At 58.4% G+C, this 18,393-nt stretch overlaps 1 protein-coding gene across 1 annotated transcript; it reads left to right on the forward strand.

Moving 5' to 3' along the window:
• The first annotated feature begins 3,930 nt into the window (after positions 1 to 3,930).
• LOC133348651 (apolipoprotein B receptor-like) lies at positions 3,931 to 11,976 on the forward strand. The gene is made up of 2 exons (XM_061561584.1): positions 3,931 to 4,894; positions 6,145 to 11,976. The coding sequence occupies exons 1-2, from the start codon at positions 4,486 to 4,488 to the stop codon at positions 9,414 to 9,416; spliced, it is 3,681 nt and encodes a 1,226-aa protein (XP_061417568.1). The 5' UTR covers positions 3,931 to 4,485; the 3' UTR covers positions 9,417 to 11,976.
• Positions 11,977 to 18,393: the final 6,417 nt, after the last annotated feature.

Raw genomic sequence — 18,393 nt, forward strand, 5'->3', positions numbered from 1 at the left:
GCAGCAGACGCACCAAAGTGAACAACTTGAAACTTAATTTGTTTTCAAGCCGTTTTAAAACTTCCTTTCACGTCCAGCCAAGTACATCAAAATTATTTCTTGCGGTTGAGTTTAGAAACCTCCCAGTAAACGTGCCAACGTTGGGTGAACGTTGGCATGTGGTTGGAATCATTGGCCGAACGTTGGCCCGATGTTAACTGGGCCCGGACCGTTGCAGCATTAGCCCCAGGGGATGCCTTTCCTATTCATATATCAAAGTTGATAACGTGTATCCCATGTTCTCGAGAGAACGAGACGCTCCCGAATGTTAGACGCACCACAAACCTTGATCCCTGTATCATACAAATCTCGTCAGCAACAACAACAACAACGGATGTTCGCCACTAAGTGACGGTGACGTCATCACGGCGCTTGTGCCAGGCTAGATGCAGATTGAGGCCACGTGATGTGTCGAAGGCTCGCTCGCAGGAGATCACGGGGCAGACCCAGGTGTCACGGGTCGACTGACTGCGGTGGCTGGCAAATGCACCACCTGTGCTACCCACTGTGCCAACAAAGACAAATATCCCCCATTTCGCCTTTAACAGACTGCTGGGGCAAGTGCTGTTAGCGAGCACCTATGAAGGCCAGCACGGCACATAGGGGGGAGCATGGCCAGCACCACGCCCGTCCGCCTTTGTTTCCCTAGTAGCGATGTTTACTACACCGCACCAGGTACTCAATTGAGCCTGAGTCGATCTAGGGGCAGACCGGTTCAGGTATTCGTCACTGGTGTTGGTGGTCATGAGCGTAAATCGAACTCTGGTGGCCGGGATGGCAGCTCAGCGCTAGCCACGGCACGACCGCCAACACGCACAGTCTCGCACCCCGGCCCGAGTAGAAGATGCACCCTCAACCTTTGGTTTAAAATACTCGGTAAGGGCGAGTCGCGTGAAGCGCTGTTGTAATGCGGAGCACCCGGCATGGCAGAGTTACCAGCACACATTGTTGTGGTTGTTGACAATTGTCGGCGCGCTCCACCAGAGAGAACCACCGAGTCGTCGACGCTCCACCCCAGCAAGCAGTTCCTCGTCAAAGCCTCCGACTCATCTCCCGTTTATCGCCCTGAGCCAGCGGAGGAAATTCCACATTGCTTATGCCGGGGGCCCACTTTATTTCTACAGGAAGTGGTACTTATTCTTATCAACCGCGTGGGGATGATGAGGTTGAGTCAATCCTCCCCAACCGGGATTTGAACTCTGAACCTTCCGATTGCGAGCTGCTCCCGCCACCGCTGAGCCATGAGTGATGCGGAGTGCGTGCCTGCGTTAGCAAGAGGGTGGGCGCCTGCGGCCGTGGGTGTCCTATGTGCTTGTGTTTGCAGGCAGCCTGGAGGGGTGCCAGTGGGGGTGCCAGCAATGTGGGACAAGAGGGATGAGTAGACCTCACACGTGGTGAAAATGGCACTGGGCTAATTGCCGAGGGTGGGTTAGGGTTCCGCGCGTGGTTAGCCTCTGGTTGGCAACTTTCATCAGGAGTGCGGTTTGTGGCATGTGTCTGTATGGTTAGTGTGGTTAGTTTTGTGGGTAAATAAAGGGTGTCAATAAAGTCCCCATCTATTTTATTGAACCCATGGTGTGTGTGTGTATATGTTTCTTTGCAGGACCCTATGACTACGAATGTACAAGGACGTGTGATTGTAGTAATACTTTCAATGCAGACGTTGTTCGGGAGAACCTTAACGAACATTTTACAAGTTCTTGGTTCTTTCGGTGAAGTCACGTAGAAGAGAAATAATACAATAATAAAAATAGAACACAATTAAATTCTCACGACGTTTCGATTGCAACACAAGCAATCATCATCAGGTGTGAAAATCACAGCAAGAAATTTTTGAAAAAAGTGGCGTTTTTTTTTTTTAATGATCGAAACGTCGAAAGCTTCAAATCGGAACATTTTACAAATCGCAGGAACTGGACGCAGCGGCAACAGGCCCTGGACGGCTCCATCTGCGGATTTAATGTTCTTTCGACTTTCTCTTTGCCATGGGGCTTTATCAAGTCAGAGGGGGTATCAAACGCGAGTTACAGATCTCCACGATTTACGAGATCGTATACGGGGGGCGGCAGTTACGTAAATAACTCCACAGATGCTGCAAAATGTGTTGTGCAATGATCTGTGCCGTGATATTGACGGTGCTTGTGTAGAATCCAATGCTTAAGTATCATTCGTGAATGTCCCTCTGATTGTATTTTTTGCATAATTCACCCTGAATTGCTTTGATTTCAATAAAATAGACGGAGACTTCATGGACACCTTTTCTAGGGTCTGGTTGGCTTGTGTGGTCAAGGTCATGGGTAGGGATGGTGCCTAGTTGACACGTTTAGTTATGGTTCTAAGTAAGGCCGTTGTCTGATTTGCTAGTGCCGCTTGGGGTTAGGGGTCCGCTTGGCCCCGAGAAGCAGTGCCAGGCTTTGCTTTGCTACCTTGCTACAGAGTCAGGGGGGACCAGTGGAGGCCTGATCGGTTCGATTGCTCTTCCTCACAGTTTCTCCCCCCCCCCTCTCTCTCTCTCATCACCCAAGTGTGGCCCTCCTCACTTGGTGTCCCCTTGCGGGCCCGCCATTCACAGCTTTCTCTTACGGCCCCCACCTCCCCTCCGGTGGCTGACTCATGGAAGTCGGCAGCGGGACAGGTGGGAGCCAGCGTGGGGAGGGAAAGTAATTCGTGTATCGATGTGGAAAGTCGGCAAGTACGTGTGTGTGTATGTAGAACTTAATTTCCACTGCACGTTGCCAACCGTGCTAATCGGAGGTGCGGGGGAAGGACGACAAACTAAACACATGAAGGAGCTCTAAATAAATTAGTTTTTAATCTATGTTTAAAAGTGCATAAAAGCTCTCCTAATGTTGGAAGGGCAGTTGAACGTACGTGTTTCTATACGTCTCTGTACAACACATCCGTACTTGCGAGCGTGTGTTTTGTGTGCACAATTGTACGTGTGTGCATTCGTATTGTTGATATTTTTGCGTGTGTTTGTGCTCAAGGTTGTACGGTAATACCCCCGGTTTATGTCGAGGATGCGTCCCTGTAGCGGTGCGATGACGAATATCGAAACGACGTCAATCAAATCGATTGACAGGGGAGGTGGTGGAGGCAGAGGCTGAGGGGCGATAGATACGAGAAAGGGCAAGTGATGCTGTCAGCGACGCGAGTGTGGGGGGTCGAGGCGACACAAATCGGGCAGTAGCGGTGTTCATAATAAAGGGATGACGTATTTGCGAAACAAAGTAAAATGGGGAGACGCAAATCAGGCGTATTTCTGTGTACGCACATGGGTGTACGTATTTGTACACACATCTGCGTCCATGCGTGCTCTTCGATACGAGACTGCTCTTACCTGCGTGCCCTGTGTGTGTCCGTGTGTGTCCGTGTGTGCCCGTGTGCGCTTGTGTGCCCTTGTCCACCTAGGGTTGGCCCGGTGGCCGGCGACGATGGCGCTGACGCGGAGGCCGGACACATCGCCGTGTAAGCATGCTCCTCCGTCTCCCCGCGTCGTCCCCGCGTCCTCCCCGCGCTCCGCCGCCACCCGCCGCCCGCTCGCGCCCTCCCCGCAGCACGGGCGGCTGCCCTGCCCGGCGCCGTGCGGGGCCAACGCCGCCGCGGCCGGCGCGGAGAAGGACTGCGTCGCCGTTGCCGCCTCGCGGTCCCCGTCCAAGCCGCTGCGGCACGGCGCGGGAGCCGGCAAGGCCGCCGACGCCGGCTGCACGTGCGGCGTGGCGCCCGGCGCTCCTCAGCCAGGCTCGGCGCCGCACAGAGGCGCGGTGCCGGCTCACCGGCTCCCGCCCGCCGCCGCCGCCGCTAAACTCACGGGTGCCTCGCCCAGAACCGCCGCCAGCCCCAGCAAGAGCGCCGCCGGCGCCGCAAGAACCGTCGGCAGTCCCTGCAGGATCTCCGCCGCCGGCGCGGGCAGACCACCGCCAGCGGTGGCAGCAGCGGCAGCAGCAGCAGCAGTAAGCCCAAACAAAACTGCTGCTGCTGCTGCCACTTCCAACAAGTCTCTCTGCAGTCCCAGCAAACTCCCGGCAGGATCAGCAGAAGCTGGCCTCCGCTAGGGCGGTTGTCCCCGCAGGTGCCCCACTCTGCTGTGCCGGCGACGGCGGCCGGCGACGTTGTCGCCCACGGCCGGGCCCCATCGGCACCGGGGAGACGGCAACGCGGACGCCTCAAAGAACCGCGCGCCATCCGAAGCAACCAAAACCAGGAGCGGAATCCTGCCGCGAAGTGGATCAAGACCCGGGAGCAGGAGTGGAAGAGACAAGGTCGGGGCCGGGGCGGCGGGCGTCAAAACGGTGTGCGGACTCGGGGTGGATTCTGGCGCTGGATCGACGAACAAAACCGGGAACAATCTCGAGGCCAAACCCGGAGTTGTGGCGGTGGACCAAGCCTGGGCACGGGGCAGAGACAAAGCCCGGAGGTGGAGCGGTGACGAAGCTTGGAATTGGAATGATTACAAAGACGGCGAGCGGTGTGATGATGAAGCCTGCGGGTGGATTGTTAATAAAACTGGGAATTGGATCAATAACAAAACCTGGAGACGGAGCGTTGACAAAACCAGGAAGTGGATTGATTACGAAAGCGGCAAGTGGAGTGCTGACACGGCCTGCAGGTGGGGTGCTGACAAAGTCCCGAGGTGGAGCCATAGCAAAGCCTGGGGACGGAGCGCTCACAAAACCCGGAGGTGGAGCGCTGGTCAAAGCGGCAGGTGGAGCAGGAGCCAGAACCGCTGCCCCGGTGTCGCTGTCTCGCAAGCAGGAGAAGGAAGCTGCCAACGCACGATTGGCCGAGGCGGTCACGCGGGCCGAGGGAGCAGCAGCCAATAGGAGGACGGCAGTGAGTGTCCAATCGGCAGCAGGTAAAAGGGGCACACGTACAAGCACAAACACGCGCACGTGCGTACCCCCGTCGAGCCATAAAGACTGTTCGGTAAAGTGCTGTTAGTTAGTACCTATGAAGGCCACACAGTGCACGAGGGGGTGGGTAGCCAGCATTACACCCAGCTGCCCTTGTCTCCCCAGTGCTGGGTACTCATTTAAGGCTGAATCGACCTTGAGGGACAGCAAGGATGTACTAGTAATGACATTGATGTTGCTTGTGGCTGGGAATCTAATCCAGATCACTGGGATGGAAGTGTAGTCTGATAACAGCTGCACCACCGCTCCCCCAATGCACGCATCTCTGTTGGGATTTCATTGTCTACCCAGAGGCTACAGCTGAGTGCTTTAGTCCAATTCCTCTCTCCTCTTACTCTCTCACACTGGGCCACACTCGCACGTACCCACCCACCCCACACTGGGTCACATTCGCACGTACCCACCTCCTCGGCACTGGGTCACACTCACACGTACCCACCCACCCCACACTGGGTGACACTCACACGTACCCACCCACCCCAAACTGGGTCACACTCACACGTACCCACCCACCCCACACTGGGTGACACTCACACCTACCCACCTCCTCGGCAGTGGGACACACGTGTCCCACTGCCGCCGGCCTGGCCTCACCGGGCCTCCAAACCCACGCTGCCTTAAACTGGGTCTCCGTGCCCCAAGTGACGCTCGCGATTGTGTGTGCCTGTACACTGCTAGCATTGCGGTTCTTTCATAATTCGGGTTTTTGTTTTCGTGCGATCAATGGTGACCAGGCCGAGGCAGTCACCGAGTTCTCAGCTCAGTGCTCTTGACACCTGAGCGTACCCTTGGTGACGTGGCAGGCATCTGGTTGAGTCGAGGACATTGGCTTGACGATGAAACGTGGAATCGGCATGGCCAGCCAGGCAGAGCCCGGGGCTCGATTCACGATCAAAAGTTTGTGAGTTCAACTCCTGGCCACTTAGAAAGTGTACATCCTATGGATGAAGTAGCTCCCGCCATGGGAATGTGGAATGTGCATCAGCCGCTAAGGGGACACCAATTGGAGCGGCGAGACCAATTTGTCCGTTCTCGTGAGGACAGCAGAGGGCAATGCAACAAGACACGCCGTTGCGCCGTACTATTACACACCGCCACGGGGCGACGTACGGTCGCACGAACCCCTTCGCCGCCGTCCCGGGCGGTGGCGGTGCGTGGCAATGACCGTCATGGTTGTCCCCGTGTCGCACAGGGCGGACGTGGAGCGGCGGCGCTCCCCTCAGGACCGTGGTGGCCGCGCCCCGCCCGCCCGCGGGATTGCCGACGGGAGGAGGCCCCAGAGCGCCGAGGAGGAACTGTAAAGCGGAAGCCGTCGCTGCGGCCAGGGCCCAGGGCGCGGTGCACGCGGGGAAGCTCCTCCAGGCGAACGGCGACGCGGGGGGGGACGCGGCGGACACGGGGGACGGGGCAACGAGGGCGGCGGAGGAGGAGGAGGAAGAGGAGACGGCTCGGGACGCAAGCGCGGAAGGGAAGGCCGAGCGCGACTGGAGCGGGCAATCGAAGGCCGAGCGTGATGAGAGTGGCACGAAGGCCGAGTGTGATGAGAGCCACATGAAGGCCGAGCGTGATGAGAGCGAGGAATCGAAGGCTGAGCGTGATGAGAGCCACATGAAGGCCGAGCGTAGTGAGAGCGAGGAATCGAAGGCCGAGCGTGATGAGAGCCACATGAAGGCCGAGCATGATGAGAGCGAGGAATCGAAGGCTGAGCGTGATGAGAGCCACATGAAGGCCGAGCGTGATGAGAGCGAGGAATCGAAGGCCGAGCTTGATGAGAGCCACGTGAAGACCGAGCATGATGAGAGCGAGGAATCGAAGGCCGAGTGCAATGAGAGTCACATGAAGACCGAACACGATGAGAACGGCATGAAGGCCGAGGGCGACACGAAGGCCGAGCGCGACGAGAGCGAGGAATCGAAGACCGAGCGTGATGAGAGTGGCACGAAGGCCGAGCATGATGAGAGCCACGTGAAGACCAAGCGTGATGAGAGTGGCACGAAGGCTGATCATGACGAGAGCGGAGAAAGGAAGGCCGAGTGCAATGAGAGTCACATGAAGACCGAGCGTGACGAGGGCGACACGAAGGCCGAGGGCGACACGAAGGCCGAGCGCGATGAGAGCAGTGAAATGAAGGTCGAGAGCGACGTGCGCGAGCAAATAATCACGCTGTCTGAAGAGCTCGGGGCACCGCAGGCCGGGTTCGAGTTGAGGGAAGAAACTGAATCCACGTACAAGACCGGCGAGAAGACTGCGTGCGGCTCGCGTGAAGAAGAGACGGACGACGTTGATGCGAGTGGCGGGAGGACGGAGGCCGCCACGTGCGACCTCGGCGGCGGAGCGAAGACTCCGTGCGCAGGCCTCGGGCAAGCTGGGGCCACGCGCCGAGCGAGCGAGCAAACGACGGTCGGATTTGACGCAGGCCAGGAAATGAAGACCCCGGGTGCCGCCGACGACGATGCGAGCGATGGGGTCCCCCCGGCCACGGACGCCGCCGGCGCAGAAGCAATTTGTGACGTGAGCGTCTTCCCCGGAGCGATTCCTCAACTGAATGGGGTCGTAGAAGCGCTCCCCGACGCAAGAGGGGCGGAGGACGGGTCGCCGCTGCCACGGCCGAGCACAAAGGACGCCGGCTCCGCCGTTTCAAAACCCCCGGCCGCGGTGGCGTCCGAGCTGACCGACTTGGGGATGTCACCGGTGGCAGAGGACAACGCCGCCAAGGGAGACAACGTTTTGCGTGCGGAAGCTGGTGCCCGCGCCGGGCCCGGTGCGAGCCTCGGGGACGTCCGGGCGGCCGCCCCCCCGCGTGCCGATGTGGTGCGGGTCCAGGTTCACTCGCACTCGCACGTCGGTGACGCGCGCGAGGGGACCGGGTCCCACACGGAAATGAAACCCGCCGCGAGAGCCGGCGTTGACGAGAACGGAGCGCTCTCCAGACACGTCCACGGCACGAGATTTTTCGCGGGCGCCGGGCCCGGCGTGCTCCTCGCTGAGCTCGGCCTGCGCGAGATCAACCTGTCGGAGGCGGCCGACGAGGCCTCCTCGCCCAGCCTGCCAGACGGTGGGGGGGGGGCGCTCTCGGACGACGGGTCTCTCCAGGAGACGGTTAGCGTGGGGCTGATGTCGGAGGCGCACCAGCCGGGAGACGAGCCGTGGGGCTGCGGGGGCACGCTGGGTGACCTGTCGACCCCCAGCTCCATGGGCCTGTGGGAGAAGCTCGACTCGAAAACCAGCAGCCCCACCAGCACCCCCGAGGAGCTGAAGGACACGGGCAGCCTGGCCGGAGGCGCCCCCCCCGCGTCCGGCTCGACGCTGGGAACGAGTCCAGAATTTGGTCTCAAACTCAAAATGCTGTTGGAGTCCAGACGTGCGCCCATGTACGAGCCCCGGGACAAAACCGAACGGACGCTGGCAGAGAGGCTCAAGCGAGACACCGGGAATAATAACAACGTCGTTGAAGGTGACGACGACGACGACGACGATCAAGAAGAGGAAGATGACGAAGAGGGCGATGATTTTGATGGCGATTACTACGTCAATAATGTCGAGAAGCATCGCACGCGGCTCCTCTGCGGCATCGAGAACCCCGCGTTCCGGGACTACGCGGCGGAGCCCGAGTCGAGGGCGGTGCGCGTGGCCGAGCCGCGTGCACGGGGAGGCGACCCGCAGCCCGACCGCAGCGGCGGCGGCGACCGAGCCCCGGAGCGGCCGCGAGAGCCGCCCGTGGCGGCCGAGCGGCGGCCCCCGGAGCGGAAGTCGCAGGCCGAGCCGGCGGCCACGGAGCTTGGGCACGGGTGGACGCCGGATGACTTCGAGGACGACGACTGCGACGACGACGGCGGCGACAGCGGCAGCGGCGACGGCAGCGACGCGGACGGCGACGACTTTGAGGTGTCCGCGCTGACGGCGAGACGCACCGGGGCGGCGCCGTCGTCCGACACCCCTTCCCACTCGCACTTCCCGTCCGGCAAGCCGCTCTCCCCCATCCTGGAGCTGGACGCCGACGACCCCGTCGCCGCCATCCCTGCCGCCGCCTTCGAGGTCGCGCGGGACCCCGGCGGACGCGACCTCGCCGACCCTGGGCCGGCCCCGCCGCCCGCTCCGCCGCGCTCCCTGGCGGGGCTGCGCGAGGGCGCGGCCGCCCCGTCGTGGCCCGCTCCGGGTGAGGGGTGGGCGGCGGGGGGGGAGGGGGGCGCGTCTCCGCGCGGGGAGCAGGAGGAGCAGCAGCAGCAGCAGGAGGAGGCGCTGACGCGGATGAGCGAGGTGCTGCCGCGGGGCCGCGTGCGCCCCGTGCAGGGCGACGCGCTCTCGCGCTGGAGCGAGGTGCTGCTCTCCCCGCTGCGCCGCGAGGCCGACGCGTGCGTCACCGCCGTGGCGGCCTTCTCGCCCGACGGCCACCGCGGGGGGCAGCCCACCCCGGGGGGCCCCGCGGGCGAGTGGACCATCGTGGAGCTCGAAAGCCACCACTGACGGTGGGGGGAGCGGACGGGCACGGGGGGGAGGGGGGGGGCGGCCGTCACCGACGAGCGACGAGTCCGGCGGTGGCCCCGGCCGGGACGGCGGCTTCGCCCCCGCGGCGTCTCTGCGGGCGATGGCCGAACGACCCAGGCAGTGTCCTCCTCCTCCTCAAAACTCGTTCTGAGACTTTGGTCGAGATTTCCAGGGTGACTATAAGCAAACGGGAGGGGCGCGCTCGTCTCCCCAAAGGCAAACTCGTGCCGGCGAAGCAAATTCCACGGTCCCATGGCCAGGGCCGGTCTCCCCGTAGGACGACCGCCATTGAGGGAGGAGCCAGGAGGGATGATCGGCCGAGTCGACCCTAGTCACCACGGACGGATTTTTACTTGCGGAGTTGCGAGCGTGACCGGGATTGCGGGCACAAGCGGAGTAGCAACAGCGAGGTTAGCGGAGGGCCCTGAGGGAGCGGATCGTCGCACTTTGGCCTCGACCGACGCGGCCCGGCCTGAACCCTCGCCCGCCGCGCCGCCGTGAGCGTGGCTGGGAATTCGTGCACAACTACTGAAGCCGGAGCGGCAAAGAAGTCGCTCGGTTCGATTTGACCTCGTCCGATCCACCGTTGGGGATTATATGATGCGGTTAGACTGTAAAATCAGGTGGGGTGGCCTCGGTGGGGTGGTTACCAGACACCCCTCGTACGCGTACACACACCTCGCCACCGCCTGGCTGCCGCTGCTTAACAACGGAAGTGTATGTAGCTGGCTAATGTTTTGGCCCTTGATGACCCTTAAGCCACGCGATGTGTACGTGCCGAGTGCTCCTGTCAGAAAGCAGCCTCCACGGCCAGCGGTGGCGGGCGGCGGTGTCATCTGGCCTGTACTCGGTTGCTGGGTCGTAACCACTGCCAGGGCAGTTGCCCCCATGGGTTTTGTTATTCACGTCAGGGATGCTGACGCCAAGGGCGGTAGCCGACAGCGCAGTGGTAATACTTGGAGCGTGGAGCGTGAAGCCGCTGGGTTTGATTGCCGGCTCGGGCACCTTTCTGCGTGTGGGGTTTGTATGTTCACCCCCTGTGCTACTTGGGTTTCTCCTGGGTTTCCTACCACAGCTAAAGTAAAAGAAACACACGTGCAATGTCAATCTCGCGTAGCAATTATTGTGCCCCTGCTGGCAGGCTCGTGCACGGCGACAGCTGCCGCTCGGAGTGCCCCGAGGCCAAAGCACCAGAGGTCGCAAACGGGTTTTGATTCCTTACCCGTACCTGGCCGCACCAGGGTCGCAAACGGGTACCCGTACCCCTACCCTACCCGATACCCGGCTACCCGTACCCTGCCGGGTATCGGGTAGGGTACGGGTACGGGTACCCGATTGCGACCTCTGGGATGAAGCCATGTTGCAGGCGCGGGTGGGTTGATTCTAGGAACTTGAATTGTGAGAAGAGACACAAGACGTTGGGAAATGAGTGACAAACGGTTACTCACCAGTGACTCACGGCCTACCGTACCCGGCCGCACCAGGGTCGCAAACGGCTACCCGTACCCGGCCGGGTACGGGTAGCCGGGTATCGGGTAGGGTACGGGTATCGGGTACCCGATTGCGACCTCTGCAAAGCACCCATCCAGGTGAAGAGTCGCTTTGTGCCGCACAGGGACAGCCGCCGCTAGGGACACCTGCGCTCCTGAGACGTGTCGTTGCGAGCTAGAGAGAGCGCAGTACAAATACAAATTCCTTAATTGATGATAGGGGTTTCCACTTATTTCTGCCAACAAAACAGGTGTTAAGGTGTTAGAACACCATTAATTTATTCGATAAGCTTGCTTCAACACTGAGCCCAGCTCGGCTGAGACCCTAGGCTCGATCCCAGCCTCTCAACTGGGACTAAATCGGGTCCTCCAGTAGAGTCAGATCGATGGTCTCAGCCCAGCCGTTGATGATAACACAGGAAAAATAACATATAACACCGACGTCGTAAATAATTAATTTGACGATCGATTCGTCCTTTTGCAGCTGTGAAAGGAACACGAGGCAAACGATGCACTCGTCTGAAGAGCGTGCAGTCTCGTTGAGGTTGAGTTTGCAGGAAAATAGACCCTCGAAGGATGCCAGCCGGTGCCTGCAACATCACAAAATCGAGACAGTCACTCGGGAGTGGCTTCAGCCACAGGCTTTTGCGACGATGCCGATTCGTCGATGGAAACTGATCCCTGAGCGATGCGCGAATGGTGCGCGTGCAATGACCGCGAGCGGGCCGCGAATTGAACACCCTAGCATTGCAGCGAGGCTCGCGGAACATTCCGCGTCGAGTGGCCGGGGGCCGCAACGAGCGCCCCGCTGTGTGGTGCGGGTGCGCCGATGGCAACGGCAGGGCAATGCAAAACCATCGCGGGTAACCGGGAGGCTCCAAGCAATTCTGCAGCGCGTCACAAATACCACAGCTACCTCGTGTGGGCACGGCGATCGATTCACATGTCAAGGGTTTCCCGTTGACATGGCCAAGTGAGCATACGCCGGGATTGATCTCACCTTGCTGGTGTGCTGCCCTTAGCGGGACTCACACAGGGGCAGGGCTCGGTGTGTGTGCTGCCCTGAGTGAGACTCACACGGAGGCAGGGCTCGGTGTGTGTGCTGCCCTGAGTGAGACTCACACGGGGGCAGGGCTCGGTGTGTGTGCTGCCCTGAGTGAGACTCACACGGGGGCAGGGCTCGGTGTGTGTGCTGCCCTGAGTGAGACTCACACGGGGGCAGGGCTCGGTGTGTGTGCTGCCCTGAGTGAGACTCACACGGGGGCAGGGCTCGGTGTGTGTGCTGCCCTGAGCGAGACTCACACGGGGGCAGGGCTCGGTGTGTGTGCTGCCCTGAGCGAGACTCACACGGGGGCAGGGCTCGGTGTGTGTGCTGCCCTGAGTGAGACTCACACGGGGGCAGGGCTCGGTGTGTGTGCTGCCCTGAGTGAGACTCACACGGGGGCAGGGCTCGGTGTGTGTGCTGCCCTGAGTGAGACTCACACGGGGGCAGGGCTCGGTGTGTGTGCTGCCCTGAGTGAGACTCACACGGGGGCAGGGCTCGGTGTGTGTGCTACCCTGAGTGAGACTCACACGGGACAGGGCTCGGTGTGTGTGCTGCCCTGAGTGAGACTCACACGGGGCAGGGCTCGGTGTGTGTGCTGCCCTGAGTGAGACTCACACGGAGGCAGGGCTCGGTGTGTGTGCTGCCCTGAGTGAGACTCACACGGAGGCAGGGCTCGGTGTGTGTGCTGCCCTGAGTGAGACTCACACGGAGGCAGGGCTCGGTGTGTGTGCTGCCCTGAGTGAGACTCACACGGAGGCAGGGCTCGGTGTGTGTGCTGCCCTGAGTGCGTGAAGCCAAACTGGGCAACTATCGCAAGGCAACGGCGCCCTCCTCCAGGAGGGCCTTGAGACTCTCCGTTCGGCGCTCCTGGATGAATCGAGAGCGGCGTTACTGTCATCATGAAAACTAAAAAGCAACCTGCGTTGGCAGGGATTTATAAGCACAGCCTGGAAACACTCCGGCACCATCGTCATCGACACTGCCGCCTGGGTGACAACCACTGCGGTGTTGTCCTCCTGAGATGTTGGCCCTTGCCGTGGGATTTCGTGGAATTTCCGACACGGGTCCTAGAACTTGCGATAACACTGGTCAACACACTTTTTCTGGCATAAGGTATTCCAACGGTTATAAGGTCATTTTGGGGTGCTGATTCCAAATCTGGCATCAGTTTTTGTCTATCACATCAGGTTTTTTAGATCTCAAATATTGCATTTTCAATAAAAACTGCTGAAGAAAAATATTAAATAAATGTGGATATCTACATGAAATGATATAATAAACACACTATCCTATAAATACAGCACCATATTTTAACACTAAAGCAGTCACTGACTCGCAACAACTTGCAATCATAAGTGACAGAGTTAATTTCGGGTAAAATCAATGAAAATGGGGTATGCCGATAGCATAAAAATGAGATGTGATAGAGCAAATCTGAGATCAGATTTGGAATCGGCACACTGAAATTAGTCTAGAACAGCTGCAAAAGTCCAGGCCAGAATTTTGGTTGTTGTTGACCAGTGTAATCAATGGGCGCCATTCAATGTTCTTTTAAATCGAGTAAAGACGCGCTCGTGAGTGGGGATGTTTTGTAATTAGCCAAGAAGGGACGCCGTCTTGTCAGTTGTTCGTGCCACTACGCGGCCGTTAGATGTTTGTCTGACCTTAGACTAAACACGCTCAACAGCTGGGACCTGCGGAGAGACGGGGAGGAAAGAGCCCCCTCTCTTGAACTCCCCGCGGACGGCAGGTCCCGGCATCACAGCGCAATGCTGTCGTCTCGGCAAGAAGGGACCATGGGTTCGATTCCTGACTCGGCAGCCTTCCTGTGTGGGATGTTTGTGTGTTCTCTCCCCTTGTTCGGCATGGGTTTCCTCCCACAGCTAATTTAAACATAGAATGTGGCACCTCCGATTAGCACGGTTGGCTACGTACGCTGGGACAGAAGTTCAACATAGATGCATAATATTTATTACCTGTGAATTACTAATGTGGGATTACACAGCAGCAGCAGCAGCAGCAGCGGCAGCAGCGGCAGCAACATCGCCCCCGCCCTACTACAAAAGTCTTGGCAGAACGCTCCTGAAAATGAGTCTTAATTTTGTATTATTACGCACGGGTAAATTGGCGCGTAATAATACAACATTCACATTTTCATTGCTGCAGAGCGGCATGAGGGTGTGAAAATCCAGATTCGGCAGCTTCTCTCCATTATTGGGCTCCCAGTGGAGTGGATATGCAAGGTGGTCCATTTCGAGATACCCCGCTCAAATAATTCGGGACATTACAGCGCAGAGGAAATGCGTGTCATTGTTGTCAAGCCTCTCTCTCTCAATAAACGTAAGACGCCCATTATCACGCTCCAGAAACACTTTTGCCTCGTGTCGTTTTCCGCAATTTTTCAATCGCCTCTTCAGAATAATTGAGGGTCATTTGCCATTTTTTTCTCTCTCCAAATTTGCAAAAACAAAAAACCCCTCAACGCTTCGAGAGCCGCGATGCACGGAGAGTCCTGAATGACTAACGACGGCACGAACGCGCGGGGTATCTATAAATGGATCGCCCTGCGTTTTATTTCACGGCTTGTTCAGGCTCTCCTGATTTCGGCAAAAGCGCCCAAAATGTTCCTCGTTGGTGGTTCATTATTTTTATTGATTTTTTTAAAAATGTGTCCTTTCAAAAGTGGCGAGCGGGCCGAGACGATCGCCGCGGGTCGCTTGAGAACGCGGTTTCATCTCGCTGAGCCGAGATCGCGGATTTAAAGTCGTGGTCTCGGCAGGGCTGGCTCAGACCTTCTTACAGAGGCATCCACAGCCATTGCCCCAGTGTACGTCGGGGGGGGGGGGGGGCACGTTCATGTAAAGGTGCGACGGCAAATATCAATCGAAGCGATTGACGGGGCCGGTGGTGGTGGTGGTTGTGGTGGTGGTGGTTGTGGTGGTGGTGGTTGTGGTGGTGGTGGTTGTGATGGTGGTGGAGGCTGAGAGAGGGGATGGATCACGAGAAACGACGGTGACGTGGAGTGGGGGCGGGGGGGGTTGAGGCGACGTGAATTGAGTAGTTGAACACATGGTAGGCTTTCGCGACCAATATCATCCATAAGACGTTTTTGTTTGGGTTAGATCGCGTATAAATATATACACGTGTCGTTAAACCCGCCACCACCCGACACAGCCAATTAGTGAAGGTTTGTCACGTGAACAGAACGTGGCCAATCCGTGTTGGAGAGTAAATACACAACGTTGACAATCTGAGCACGACGTCTCGCCCGCTAGTAGCGGTGTCAATAACAAAGTGGCGACGTATTTGCGAAACGACGTAAAATGGGGGAGGGAGGGGGGGAGGGGAAGACGTAAATGGGGGAATTGCTGTACCGCCACCACCACCACCACCAAAGCCTTCGGGTGGGTGTCGGGGTGAAGCCGGCCTCTCTTGCCAAGTCAGATGCCAGCTCCACTCCTGCGTGGCCCCACGGCCTTCGTTGAAGGGGTGACCCCCACCCCCTCCAGGGGTGACCCCCACCCCCCCCCCCCAGGGGTGACCCCCACCCCCCCCAGGGGTGACCCCCCCCCCCCGGCCCCTCCTGCTGTCCGTTCGCGTTCACGACGAATCCGCGCGCGCGTCACTCGCGCGCCAGCCGAGCCGAGCAGCCGCGCGGATTCATCTGCGGAGCGAGCGACCTTTAAATGAAGACATCACGTTCTGCTTATTTATATAGACTTTTTAATAAATGTGTTCTCCTACAACATCAGAGTACAGCGCCACATTAAATACGCACTACAATGACAATAGTTTAAAGCGATTTGAAGCATGTTTTATTTTTATTTGGGGGGGCAGAGCTTTGTGACGTCATTTGAGGGGGGTCTGACTTTTTGTGGCACCGTGTGACGAAGGGGGGGGGGGGGTCAAAAATCGTCCAAAATCGCAATGTGGAACACGTGGAGGGATGGGTGGGTGGCCAGCACCACGTCCGACCGCCTTTGTCTCCCCAGTGGCAGATGTTTACTACACACCGCACCAGGTGCTCATTTGAGGCCGAGTCGTCCTAGGGGAGGACCAGGTACCGCTTCAGATATTCGTCACTGATGGTGTTGGTGGCCGCGAGCGGGAATCGAACCCGGGTCGCCAGGTTCGTAGCGCAGCGTAGCGCTAACCGCTCCCCCACTGCTCCCCACACAACAACAACCACCGCCATTCGCCACTGTGGCGGCGACGTCACCACGGCGCTTGTGCCAGGCTAGGTGCACGTTGAGGCCACGTGAAGTGTCGAACGCCCGCCGGCAGGAGGTAACGGGGCAGGCCCTGCACAGGTGCCCCCACGGGGCGACTTACTGAGACGAGTGGCCGAGCACCACCTGTGCCCCCCTACTGTGCCAACTGTTGCATACTCACACGCCCACCCAACCCCCCGAATATAAGTTTAAACTTGAGGTTAAAGGTCACGGTTTTAAGAGCCCGGCGTCTTCGCGCGTCCCATCGAGGAGGCGGCCAAACCACGACGCGGCATCCGCACGGGCATTGTAAGTCAAAGCAGACGATAAGGCGTCAGCCTGACGCCACCGACGTCGTTCTGAGCGCGGCTGATAAATAAATGGTCACCGCTCGTAGTTGGAATCTCGTCGCCCCGAGTGTCGCACTCCTATTTGTGTTGTCGTTCAAGGTGGAGACGGCACCACGCTTGCGTCGTTCCGGCAGGGATGTGCAATGGCCGCAGAGCCCCCGGATGGATTCAACAACGCGGAATCTTGAGTTGGCTGGCCTGGACCTTGTCCGAATGGCCCCCCACCACACCCCACCAGCGCGAACACGACGGGAATCTCGTTTGGAATCGCCCTCCGCGGTTATATTTGTGGCGTGGCTGCAGCATCGAGGACGCTGCTGTTGTAACAGCTGTCGGATTGCGCCGCGTCTAAAAATGTTTTTGTCTCGACACGTTTGACAAGATCGACAAGCCACCCACCCACCCCGTGCGGGCCGAGCGAATTACCCGGGTGAGGTGCCCCTTTCTCGGCAGAAATCTTAGGTGAGGCGGGGGGACGTCTCATAGGAAAATCCGTACGTTTTTATTTAAAGTCGTACATTTAACAATATTGTTGGAACCACTGCTTTTGGAGAAATGTTTGAAACTAAAATTATGGTGGGGTAGGGCAGGGGGTGTTTGTAATTTGGCCCCAAATTATTCCAAAAGTGATATTTATCGTGTTAAATTCCAAGGTTGCCATTGCATTGGTATCTGTCACCTATAAACACCGTCATCCTTCTTTATCATCATTCTTATGCCACCATAGGAACAACCTTAACTGGCTTTTGACATTTATCCTACAACACCAGTCCCCGTGGCTGAGCTCCTATGTAGGCCGCATCAAATGTCAGTGTGCTGACCTCTGTGTAGACCGCCTCATAGGTCAGTGTGCTGACCGATAGCCACACCTGTCAACCCCTTATCAGTGCCCCACCTTATTACAGACCAATTCAGACCTTATTGGTCACCCCGTGCCCTTATAAATATCAACGTTCACCCTACAAGGTCCCATCGCAAGGGAGAAACACAAACAAATAGACAACAACAAATGCCCTATCGAAACGTCTGTACGCCGTATGGACCCGAAAACTCAATTTCCCTGTACAAGAATACGGGGTGAAAGAACGGGTTGACAGTCATGGATACCTGTATAAGGCGGTTCATTGGCGAGCAAGTCATCTGCTCTCTTTGGAACAGCTGATGCTTACATCAATATCCTTCAAGTAACTTCCCACACAAACTCCGTCAAAGTGTCTGTCTCCCTGCTCGAACCATCGGTGAGCTTTCAGCCAAGTGGGGGAAATTCCCCATTCCTATGGCGGGGGCGGGGGGTCAGGGTCTCTCCGCAGCACAAAAACTGTTGACTTGCTGCAAAGTGGTACCTATTTTATGGACACTGATGGAGTTGATGGGCTGAACCGAAACCCTGGCTGGGATTTGAATTCGCAGCCGGCTTGCGCGCGCCAGAGGTAGCGAGCGGAGTGGGGGGGGGGGCGCTAACCGCGGCTCCGCGCGGTCACAGTTTTACGAGATGTCGGTGAAATAGTTGGAACCGTAAACCGACACGTGGATGATTATAAATCGACGGCGCCGTTGACTGCCGCGAGCTATTTGCGAGACCAGCGACCCTCCCTCCCCCATCCGCACCGCACGGCGCAAATGTTTGCCGCACCGCCTCGCCAGCCAACGTCCAAGCCCGGTGGCCGCTCACGGCTCGGCGCCGCGACTGGCGACGCGATGACCGTGACGAGGTGGAGAGACGCACGCGCTCGCCCGCCCGCACGCACGCGCGCGTCTGAAGCCCCGTGACCAATTCACGGCCAAATCGGACTCGAAAGTTGCGTGCCGGGCTGCTGGACCCACGGATGAAAAGAGGAATCGATGGGAAAGCCAACGGCG

The sequence above is a fragment of the Lethenteron reissneri genome, chromosome 27 (assembly GCF_015708825.2).
Source record: "Lethenteron reissneri isolate LAM-NWPU_2019-01 chromosome 27, ASM1570882v1, whole genome shotgun sequence".
In the NCBI taxonomy this organism is placed as follows: domain Eukaryota; kingdom Metazoa; phylum Chordata; class Hyperoartia; order Petromyzontiformes; family Petromyzontidae; genus Lethenteron; species Lethenteron reissneri.

What these genes read in the sequence shown, in the direction of transcription:
- LOC133348651 (XM_061561584.1), top strand. Translation starts at nt 4,486, where the DNA reads ATGATTACAAAGACGGCGAGCGGTGTGATGATGAAGCCTGCGGGTGGA. An exon ending in GAGTGTCCAATCGGCAGCAG is followed by an intron (nt 4,895 to 6,144) that starts GTAAAAGGGGCA and finishes CGTGTCGCACAG; the next exon opens with GGCGGACGTGGAGCGGCGGC.